This window comes from Mytilus californianus, unplaced genomic scaffold (assembly GCF_021869535.1).
Source record: "Mytilus californianus isolate M0D057914Y unplaced genomic scaffold, xbMytCali1.0.p SCAF_1, whole genome shotgun sequence".
Taxonomy (NCBI): Eukaryota; Metazoa; Mollusca; class Bivalvia; order Mytilida; family Mytilidae; genus Mytilus; species Mytilus californianus.
This window is the reverse complement of record NW_026262581.1, coordinates 3,081,066-3,093,460: the sequence shown is the minus strand read 5'-3', so window position 1 is coordinate 3,093,460 and position 12,395 is coordinate 3,081,066. Positions and strand designations below refer to the sequence as shown.

Sequence of the window (12,395 nt, the reverse complement as noted above, 5' to 3'; positions counted from 1 at the left end):
CCAATAACTAACGCCAGAGGCAAGAAAATAAAATAAATGAGATCTTTAAAAAGGTGCAACGTATAAAAAGCAAATAAGGACGATAAAGTAACAGGGAATCAGTCGAGCGCGAAAACGAGGATATACGCGCCAACAGAGAAATTTCACCAAACAGAACTTATATATCTAACAGCAGACACAAGAAAATAAAAGAAAGGAAAGCAATAAAAAGTTGCAAAGTCTCAAAACCGAATAAGGGACGAAAAGGAAGCGAATAAGTAGCAGGGTATTAGCCGTGTGTAGAAACTGGTACATATCCGCTAACAGGGTTATTTCTACTCCATGAACCCAGAACTTACACCAGAGATATGAAAAGAAATAAAAAGAAATCATTAAAAAGGTGAAACGTATAATAAGCGCATATGGAACGAAGAAGTAGCAGATAAGTCACAGGGTATCAGTCGAGCGCGGAAACGGGTTCATACGCACTAACAATGTAAGTCACCTCTACGACCCAATAACTAACACCACAGACAAGAAAAAAAATACGCATTCAAAAGGTGCAGCGTATAAAACTCGAATAAGATGCAAATAAATTCCGAATAAATAACAGGGTATTAGTCGAGCGCAGAAACTGGTACATATGCACTAACAGCTATTTCAAATCAACGAGCCCAGAACTAATATCAGAGACGTGAAAAGAAATCATTAAAAAGGGGCAACATATAAAAAGCGAACAAGGAACGAAAACATATCGAATAAGAAACAGGGTATCCGTCGAGCGCGGAGACGAAGATATACCTCCAAACAGGGTAATTTCACCTCACTGAACCCGTAACTAACACAGAGACAAGAAAATAAAAGAAAAGAAGGCATTAAAAAGGTGCAACGTCAGTCGAGCGCAGAAACTGGTAAATAAGCGCTAACAGTGTTAATTCAACTCCACGAACCCAGAGCTAATACCATGCAGAGACATAAAAAGAAATTAAAAAGAGGCAACGTATTAAAAAAACGAATAATGAACGAGTAGATAACTGAGTGTATCCATCGAGCGCATAAACATGGTTCATATGCGCTAACAGGGTTATTTCAACTCCCCGAACCCAGAACTAAAACAAGAGACATGAAAAGAAATAAAAAGAAATCATTAAAAAGGGGCAACGTATATTAAGCGAATAAGGAACGAATAAGTAGCGAATTAGTAACAGGGTATCTGTCGAGTGCAGAAACTATACATATGCGCTAACAGGGTTTTTCAATCCACGAATCCAGAACTAAAACCAGAGACATGAAAAGAATTTCGAAAATTAAAACAAATAATAACAAAGCAAATAAGTAGCGAATAAGTAACAGGGTATCAGTCGAGGGCGAAGACGGGGACATAGGCACCAACAGGGTAATTTCACCTCATCGAACCCAGAACTAACATCAGAAACAAGGAAAGAAAGCATTAAAAAGATGCAACGTATAAAAATCGAATAAGTAGCGAATAAGTAATAGGGTATCAGTCGAGCGCAGAAACTGGTGCATATGTGCTAACAGGGTTATTTTGACTCGAAGAAACTCTTACTAACACCATAGACATTGACAGAAATAAATTAAATCATTAAAAAGTGGCAACGTATACTAAGCGAATAAGGAACGTATAAGTAGCGAATAAGTAACAGGGTATCAGTCGTGCGCGGAAACGGGTACAAAAGCGCTTAGAGAGTAGTTTCACCTCTACGAACCAAATACTAACACCAGAGACAAGAAAACAAAAGAAACGAAAGCATTAAAAGATCTTAAAAAGATGCAACGTATTAAAATCGAATAAAAAACAAATGAGTACCGAATAAGTAACAGGGTATCAGTCGAGCACAGAAACTAGTACATATACGCTAACGGGGTTGATTTTACTCAACATAACCAGAACTAACACCAGAGACATGAGAAAAAAAGAAAAGAAATCATGAAGAAGGGGCAACGTATAAAAAGCGAATAAGGAACGAAAAAGAAACAGGTATCAGTCGAGCGCAGAAACTGGTATACATATGCGCTAACGGTGCTATTTTGACTCCGCGAAAGTAGAACTAAAACCAGAGATATGAAAAGAAATAAAAATAAATCATTAAAAAGGGGCAACTTATAAAAAGCGAACAAGGAACAAATAAGTAACAGGGTGTCAGTCGAGGACGGAAACGGATACATACGCGCTAATATTGTAATTTCACTTCAGTCGAGGACGGAAACGGATACATACGCGCTAATATTGTAATTTCACTTCTACGAAACAAGAACTAACACCAGAGACAAAAACATAAAAGAAAATGGTGCTACGTATAAAAAGCGATTAAGGAACAAATAAGTACCGAATAAGTAACAGGGTATCAGTCGAGCGCAGAAACTGATACATATGCGCAAACGGGGTTATTTTGACTCCACGAAACTAGAACTAACACCAGAGACATGAACATAAATAAAAAGAAATCATTAAAAAGGGGCAACGTATAAAAAGCGAATAAGGAACGAATGGGTAACAGGGTATCAGTCGAGGGCGGAAACGGGTACATATACGCGCTAATATTGTAATTTCACTTCTACAAACAAAGAGCTAACACAAGAGAAAGAGAAAAAAGAAAATAGCGCATTACAAAGGTGCAACGTATGAAAATCGAATAAGGAACAAATAAGAAGTGAATAAATAACAGGGTATCAGTCGAGCGCAGAAACTGGTACATATGCGCTAACGGGTTTATTTTAACTCCAAGAAACAAGAACTAACTAAGTAGCGAATAAAAGAGTTGTATAAGTCTAGTTTCTCGTACAATGGACCAAAAGTATGGAATGCTCTTCCTGGTTCAATTAAAAAATCAAACACAGTATTAAAATTTAAACATAACTACAAATCTATGTACTTTTAACATTACCATGATATTTCTACTGTACTGCCATATATAATAATTGTTTATTGTATTTAAGTTGTATTAAATCTTTATTTATCATTATTATTGAATATGTATTGTTTATTTTTAATGTAATTATTATTGTATTAAGAGAGCCTTATTGAAAATTGGTGTAATCCAAATGAGTTACTCTCTCTAAATAAAGATATTATTATTATTATTATTATTAAGTAACAGGTTATCAGTCGAGCCCGGAAACGGGGACATACGCGCTAACAAGGCAATTTTGCCTCCTCGCATCGATATCTTACACCAGGGTCAACTTCGGAAAGAAAAGAAAGCATTAAAAGGGGGCAACGTATTAAAGAGGGTAGTAATGCCCTTTATCGTCAGGCGTCAAACTGCCATTTTCGGCTACCGTTAGCGTCATATTGGTTAAAATTTTACCGTGATTCGTCAAAATATCCTTGTCGTGATTCGTCAGAGGTCTCAAATAATTATCGTTACCGTATTTTTGGAAAAAAAATTTAACGTGATTCGTCAAAATCTGTCGATTTTTTTAACGTCTAAAAGAAAGTGCACATTTTATCGTCATGCAGCAAAAATTACCGTTAACGTCATTTGGCAAGAATTTTTACCGTTATTCGTCATGAAGGTACCCCCACTGTTACCCCCCTCATTAAAAGCGAATAGTAATAAGAAATAAATAAGGAATAAGTAATGAATAAGGAATAATTAACAAATAGCTAGGTAGCGAATAAGGAATAACTTCCGAATAAGTAACGAATAGGTAACGAATAACAGGAATAGGGAATACGTAACGAATAAAGAATAAAGAATAAGTAAACGAATATGTAACGAATAAGGAATAAATAATAAGTTACGAATAAAGTATTGGGGATAAGGAACCAACTAAGACTTGAATGTAATATATCTTAAAATTCTGTATAAATAATAAATATAAGTCGTAAAATTTGCGCAACGGTACTATAAATATAAGATGGTAATATACGAAGATGTAACAGGAGGGTCGGGCGGCTTTATGTCACCAAACCCTGCTGACTACTAAAAGCTTACGGCTGACTAAGTATCTACTACGCAAGGGAAACAATCCCGTCACACTTCCCCCACCTCAAGAGTCATCATACCATTATGACTCTCACAACACATACCCTAGCTAGAATTCCTCTCTAACCACCGTGGGTTTTTAGTTGGGCGCCAATGTAACCGGAGAGCATGGTTCTACTTGCAAAATCGCGTCTCCACCGGCACCTTTGTGTTACAAGGCAGCGCGTATACCGACTGAGCTAAAGAAGTACTTCCTTAGATCAACCGCTTACGGCTGACTAAGTATCTACTTATGAAGGGAAGCAATCCCGTCACAATGTTATAAAATATATTACCATAAACACCATCAAGACAATATTGAAAGAGACATGCATAAAAATTTGGAAGGATCAACTGACCAAGAATTCAGAAGGGAAGCTCCGCACTTATGTAAAATTTAAGAATAATTATGGTTTCGAAAAATATCTAAATATCATGTCCAATTTTGAACTTAGGAGATCATTGACAAAATTTAGGGTGTCATCTCACCATTTGCTGATTGAAATAGGACGATACCAGGGTACTCCTCCAAACCTTAGACTATGTCAGCAGTGTAGCTCTGGTAATATTGAAATTGAAGTTCATTTTCTCTTTTATTGCACAAAATATAACGAAGACAGACACCATTTATATCACATTATTTCGGAATCATGTCACAATTTCATTAACTTAAATTCCCAAGGGAAATTGCTATGGCTGTTGTCTTGTGAGAACTTAACTGTATTAAAAGAGTTGTGTATATTCCTGGTTAAACACTGCAAATAGCAGATTTATATGACATGTTTCGCATAATTAATAATTGTTGTTATTTAAAAAAAATAAATAAAATAATAATAATTATTTGTTAATTGAACGGATTCAGTTTCTCTATTTATTTTGTTCATCTGCTTCTGACACGGGGAGGATTGCTGTTATTGCCTATCGCAATCAACAGTATATCCTAGAGCACCGTCCCTTAAAAAATTGGTGTCTCCTGCAGATGAACAAATTTCCATCTTTATAGATAATAAGTTAAGGTTGATCAAACTTTATTATTAATACTTTTTTTTTAGTTTTACACTGCTGGACATAAGGAAGGAAGGAAAAAAAATACTCAAGATAACTTTTAATGTATTTTTGTTATTAATACTATTTTCATTGTCTATTATAATATCTGTCACGTTATATACTGTACAATGTCTCATGTTTGTTGCTTCTACTATCATAAATTTTGTTAATTGTAAATGCCCCCTGTGGGACCATGATTGGAATAATAAATATTTGATTTGATTTATTACCATCTTATATTAGAGTCGCCTATTCTAGACGATCCGTACAGATTAAATTTGATGGTTGGTCCTTTTTAAAGATTTGTGTGTAAATATATGCTCAGAAACGGGATTTGATAAAGTATTCGTATTCGTTGCCAGAGGCAGGAGAAAAGTAAATTATAAGGAAAATGTTCATTACATATATAGCATTGATAATTTCAACCAATCGAATAACGCGTTATATCTGGTTGCCAAACGTAAACAAAAATGGCGGAAGAAGGTAATGTTTTGAAAATTTACACATGTTTTAATAGCATTTATCACAACAGTGATATTATTCACAATTTTACGCATTGTCTTGTGCAACATTATTTAAGATGAAATGCACAAATCATATATTAATTCTAATTGTATGTAAGAAACAACAAAAGAAATGGCAATGTTTACCACCAAAACATGATCTGACCTGAATTTTTTGGTTACAATCTTTACATTCGCTCATTTCGTATAGATTAAGTTTGATTTTTATTCGTTGGAAAACCTTTCGGAACCTCTGAAATCAATGTATGAATAAAGATGCAACTATGAATTACTCATGTATAGTTTGACAGTCTTCTGGTTGTGTTAAAATAAGAAACGAAACCGAAACGGAATGTAAAGTTGACAAAATCTAACGAAATGAATATATGACATTTGGTAGACTTACTTCAAAAAGCTCTTAAATGTAAATGGAACATGACTGACATTCTTGAAGAGGGTAATGATTTGCAAACAAAGTGTATATTGGGGCATATATATATATAAAACATTATATAAATAACACATAGCTGAGAGGGTGATAGAGCAGATTGTTACCCTGAGAAAACATTGTCAACTGAGGCGAAGTAACTAGTACTGCTTGGTCTGTTAGTACTGTCTATAAAATTTCAAATTCAAAGTAAAAAACTATGACGTCTTAAAATGTCTTATACATAACAATCATCCGTATTTGATTAAGCGCACACTTGATCAAGCGTCTACATGAAGGGTAATAGAGTGTTTGTCATGGGATAGAGTAAATTGTCTCCCTCGTATTAAGCAATCAAAATCGCATTTTGACATGAAGTATAATAAATCTAATTGTCTAATTAGTCTCAATATTAAAACAAACTGAGATTATGAATATTTCCAGGACAGACAAAACTAAGGAACAACACTCTTTTTCTAAATATTTTTTATAACTACTCCCTTTCATTCTCTTGCATTCAAAAGGACAACCGTAAGAATAAATCACAGGTATTTGGTGAAATTATTCATTTCTGGAATGAAAGAAATTAAACTTCTGAGCACCAAAGGACCAAATGCATAACACACCTTATCGTCCTGATTACATGTACCCACACTTGTCTCTGATGAAAATTATACCTATATACCTTTACCTAACAAAATCTAAAGCTATTTTTCTATTCTGTGGACGTCTATTCCAATAAAACTGATATTGATATTGTAAATACAATAATTTATCTACACAATGGTGTAAAACACACCCTATCATCCTTCCCTTTGCTTATATCATGATCACCATGCTCAGTTCCTCCGTAAGTCTCGTTTCACAGCTTTTAGACGAGAGCAGGTATTATCAGTTATTTACAATGTCTGAGGAGAAGTAATTAGCAAAGTCACAATATATGAGGAGAATTTATCAAGCCTACTTTCTTAGGGAGGATGAAATGACAAGTAACAGAACAATAAATATATTAATGGGTTTTCTACAGACATGACAGATAGATATCGTAAAATATCAGCTGCTCGGCACAATGTGAAGCTTTTTTGCTCTTTTGCTGCACTCACTCGCTAAAATGGTTCACATTGTGGCTCATGGCTGATATTTTACGACATCAATATGTAGAAAACCTGTTATATATATACTACTCTTTCAAAGTAGGCTAACCGTAAATGATGTCCATGACCGAACATATTTTCCCCAATAAAAACATGGTTTGTCCACTTGGTTTTTTTGTTGTTGTTGAATTGTTATTCATTAATTATGAATATTACGAAATTCATAATATTGAGTTTTGAATCAAGCACATGGTACAATTATTTACTAATCTTGTACTATTTTATATGGTTTATGCCTATTCTCTTGAAAACTATAATACACTGTAGATGTACAAAATGTAGCTAGATATAGCAACTTTAAACAGGAAAATTGATCAGCAAGATTCAAGATGATGATCTACACACATGAAGAAAAATACAAATATGACTCCATCAATAAATTGATCATTAAATTATGATCTTTGACTTCGTCTAATTTTAGTGTTTTTGCCTATATTATCAATATCTTGAAAACTACATGTATATTTATGGAGGGGAATGACCGAAACAATGTTAGACTACAGAATTCATATAATACATTTTTTTTTACTTGCATGTTCAATTGTTGAGACAATGTTTTACATGCCTTACTAAAAGAGTCACTAGAAAGACTTTGCAAATTGGATATAGTGTCCATATAATAGATTCCTGTCACACAGTACAAATTTTAATTGTGTTTTGTAAATGCAAACTAACTGCAGTCTTCACGCATAACCACAAGTCCTACAGCCCTGGCTTGTAAAATTCTTCTCTACAAGCCAACAGAATCCAGCTAAAATTTTCAAAAAATTGAGATTCAGGCATTTGGACTCAAAAGTTTATTGTAAAGGCTGTATCTGAGGAGAATGATCATTATAACGAGTGAGGATCCAACTTTATTCTTGCGCTTTGTTTTTCTGTCTGCACATATTCCAACTGATAAACATATGTCCAGTAGATCTAAATATCTCAAGTTAAATGCATTTTATTTTTAAATTCTTTTTTGGAATTTTATATTTAATTTTTACCTGTGTCCCCAATGAGGAATGCCTGTGTAGTAACCTTTCCACTCCATCCATCATTCCGTCATTCTTATATATATATGGATTCTACCACTGCATCGAGTGTGATACTATATTTCTCCACTCGAGACTTAAATATTTAAAATTTAACTGTTGAGAGTGGAGAAATTGTTTTTGCACAAGATTTGGTGGTACTCAAGCAAATCTGTTTCTCTAATGATTTTAGACTATTATATGTAGACAAACTTCATCCTTCTTTTTCAATGATCTGCAAAAAGATGTGTTCGTTCTATGTAACGTCATCAGGCATGGTAGCCTATTTTAGTGACATCACAATAGGAAATTCAGAGGAAAGCAAGAAAATTTAAGGTCATAATTGAATTTTGACCAATCAAGAACTGCGATCAAATGAGCCCCACATTGAATAAATAAAAATAATCAACCGCTCAGGAAAAGGATAAATTGTCTAAGAATTAGAGAAATGTACAATGTATATATATTAGCATATTTGTTCATGATCGTCAATTGACTTTTACTTATCATACTTTTAACAACTTTGATATGTCACTAGTGTATGATTTGGCAAATATTGCCCCTATACCATCAGTGGGTGGCATGATACAGTCCAATATGGAGTTGTTCTCGTCAAATGAATGAAGATTTTTGTGAGGAGAGAAATAAACTGTATCTTTGGCTGCTGATAATAAAATTGTTCTTATTGCTGAATATGTACATTTCATGAACATTTCTTTTTGTGTCAAAAGACATTTGAGACTAAAGGAATAAAACCATGAACCCCCTAGAACAGCCCTGTAAAGGTTTTTTTTTAACTTCAATTATCAAAGTTAATCTAATGTGTATGTATTGCTAAATGTATGATATTGAAAGTATAATAATAAAAATTTCTACATCTGTTTTATATTTATAAATATATTAGCCTGAAATACATGTAGATTATTTCGTTTTAATCTATTTTTCTAGAAATTGTAAACTTTTTGGACCTCTTTTCAAGATTTCATGTGTGGTGCCACCCCTCGTCCATTGAAATTTTTGTTGAAAAGTAAAGAATATGGTATATAAAGAATATTTCAGTAAAATTATTTGTGGAGGAAGGATGGCACCACTGTTTTAATTTTTCAGAAAACTGTCATAATGTTTGCAGAATTCTGCAAAACATCAGGTTTTTTCGAAATTTCTCTACATTATAATTATGACATCAGTTATGACACAATTGGTGAAAATATGTTTTAACTGAAACAATTGGACATTTTAACATATGTTTTCATTAAATTTTCACCACATTATTGCAGTGAAAATTTTTCAGATTTGTAGGGCCAAAATTGTGAATTAGAGAACAACTCCTTTCCACACAATGTCAACTTTCTAGATCATGTCAGAAATACTTTTCTATAATAGTTAATGTACATGTATATATGACCCAATAAGTTATGCATACATGTTTGTAGATTGGTATCATTATAATTACTTTAAATTTCAATGGCAGCTGCTGCATTTGAACAGTCCATGAATTCAATGGAGAAAGAATGTCATAGTATTGTGCACTGCACCTAATTTAAAAGGAAAAGTCACAAAAGATTATTCAGAACTAGTACAATGTATTTTTATACTATTTTTGTATTTTCATTGTCCACTAGTTCATTGTAGTTTGTGTATTCAAATGTTTGTTTTTGAAATAAGTTAATACTTCGTAATTGGTTCCCAGAGCAAACACAGCTTTTTTAAAAGATTTTTTTTTTCTCACAAATATCCATATGCAACATTAACAAAAATATAAAACTTTTTTTTGCTTTGTGTTAGAATTTTTTTTTAAGATTAAAATCTTATTTTGGTGTTTAGTAAAAATAATTAATTTCCGGAGAAATCTTCCATTTGTCAGTACATCTGTTGTTGATAGTATTTTTCCAACCATTAGTCAGAGCTTTGATCAATTGTTGTCTACATCCTCAAAGCTCTTTGTGAAAGGAATAATTGCTGTAGAATCCAAACTGAAAATTAGACCATTGTTGTCTACATTTATTAAATGGCAACTGCTACATTTGAACTGCCCAATGATTCAATGGAGAAAATATGAAAACAGTTTGAAACAGTCTCATGCCTCTGAATGAACACGATGAAATGGTCAAAAATCACAAAAGATTATTCAGACCCTATTACTTATAGTTCTGTACAAATTGAATAGAGCTAGTAATTTATTTTGTATAACCATTGCCAACTCGATATAACTTGTACATACACATATATGCAGCAGCTGTTTTTTTGTAAATTGTTGCTTACAGCATATAAAGTTCAGAATAGATTTCAGGGGAATATAAAGCTTTTTATACAACAAGAATATAATACTTAAGAAGAAAGATGTACTGTTGGTTTTAATAATAGAAAAGGATGGTATTACCAACAAGCATGTGGTAATCAAAATCAGCTGTACTCAATTTCTGGTCTTTGAGGATTGACATAAATGAGCCCACTTATATAAGGATGGAATTTAGAACCAAATTCCTTTTTATTTTTTACAATTTATATAAAGTTAATTGTCTATAAAAGTTTAAATATGTGCTTTCTAACTATATGAAGTATTGAATTTTTTCATACAATCATATTCATAATAATGCTGCGTTCACACGTAATTCGAATTTGATTCGCATTAACTAATTCGAATTAGTTAATTCGCATTCGAAACGTTTTACGTCCAAACGTAAATTCTAATTTGAATTGCAATGCGCGTCAAATTCGCTCTACTGTCCGAACGACGTTGACTTTTAATTCGTATTAACAAAAACGCATTTCTAATGCGAATTAGATAATGCGATTTAGTTAATTCGAATTAAAAACGAAGAGTGTGTGAACGCGATTAGCGAATTCGATTCGCATTTGATTCGAATGTTATAAATTACATTAAATTAGCAAAGTACAAAAATGTAATTTACATTTTAAAGTAATCGCCCCCATCCCTGATTACCAATAAAAATTATTTGATTATTCTAATTCAAACAGGCTTATATATAATTAGTTGCAACAATGTACATATGTAACTTCTTCATCATTTTGTCTTTGGTGGAGAGTTGTCTCATTGGTAATCATACCACATCTTCTTATTTTTATGTTAACAATATGCCAAATCTAGTTCACAATGGGGAGAAAAATTTAATTACATAGTACAAAATTATTGTAATTTTAGTTTGACTTCAGTAGCAAATTAAATTGTTCTGTCAAATATATATTTCAAAAGAACAATTAGTCAGTTACATTTTTAAAATTTAACAGACAATCTTTCTTGTAGGCAAAGTAAAGAAGACCAGAAAGCTTAAAGCCAAGTCTGATATAAAAGAAAATGCAGGGATTGAAATGGGTAAGACAAAACATAAGAAGTTATCTGTAAATAAGCTGCAAAGGTTCTTTATATAAAGGTACCTTCAGAGTTTTTTGTAAAAAATGACTAGTATAGCATAGAGCTACCAACTGTAATTCATTAACATGTGCCAATGTCTCTTTGTTGACTTCCATCTGTAAATCACACATTTATAATTATCTTTTTATATAAAACATAAATTAAAGTAAAAGTTTTGGGGAAAACGTCAATGATAGACAAGCATATAAGAAAAACTACTAGAAATCACGTTCAAAAGTGACTAATTATAAGACTAACCAAACTGGGTATATGTATCAACTCTCTAGACAATCACCCAATATGTTTTGGTAAAACTTGGAAATCATCTACTCTAATGTGGACATTGAAGACCTTTCTCATAAGATCTCAGTATTTTTTTTTTCAGTTTCCCAATATCTCCTCTCTTTTCCATAACTTTATCATAAAGACAAGAGATTGATTTAAATAGATATAATTAAACCAGTGTATTCTTGCAAAAAAAAATACCCAAGCAACTAGACATTTTGAATGCTGATTGGAAAATTGTTTCCTGAGTTTTAAATGTAGTTATTTAAAAGCAAAAAGTAAGATGAAATATCATTTGAATATTAATTGGAAACCGGTATTTTAACAAATCTTTCACATGTCCGTGTAGTTTGAAAATGTTGACACCTATAATGCTTTATGGGAACATGGAAAAAATGGACAAGATCTAGTTATGACAATTCTAATATTTAAAAAAAAGCTTTGCAGTCTGCTCGTCAGTCCTGTATCAGGTTAAAGTTTTTGGCTTTATATATGGTAGTTTACCAGGAAGCTACAAATGTATGGTCACATCATTTTGAAACTTAGTATTTATGTTCTTTATGGTATGAACTGTTTAAGGTGGATCATTGGTATATATTTCCTCAGATAGAATTTTCTTATA

General features: G+C 32.5%; 1 protein-coding gene across 4 annotated transcripts in view; it reads left to right on the top strand.

Annotated features, from left to right (window-relative positions):
• Nucleotides 1-5,436: 5,436 nt before the first annotated feature.
• The window catches only part of LOC127731016 (jouberin-like), an 83,794-nt gene continuing 76,835 nt past the window's right edge, over nt 5,437-12,395 (top strand). For 3 of the 4 annotated variants that reach the window (XM_052239878.1, XM_052240034.1, XM_052239948.1), the window contains exons 1-2: nt 5,466-5,501; nt 11,381-11,449. In XM_052239878.1, the coding sequence (XP_052095838.1) occupies nt 5,489-5,501; nt 11,381-11,449 (82 nt within the window). In that variant the 5' untranslated portion in view covers nt 5,466-5,488. Of the gene's footprint in view, nt 5,502-11,380; nt 11,450-12,395 lie in introns of all 4 variants that reach the window. The other variant, XM_052239793.1, reaches the window with a different exon arrangement.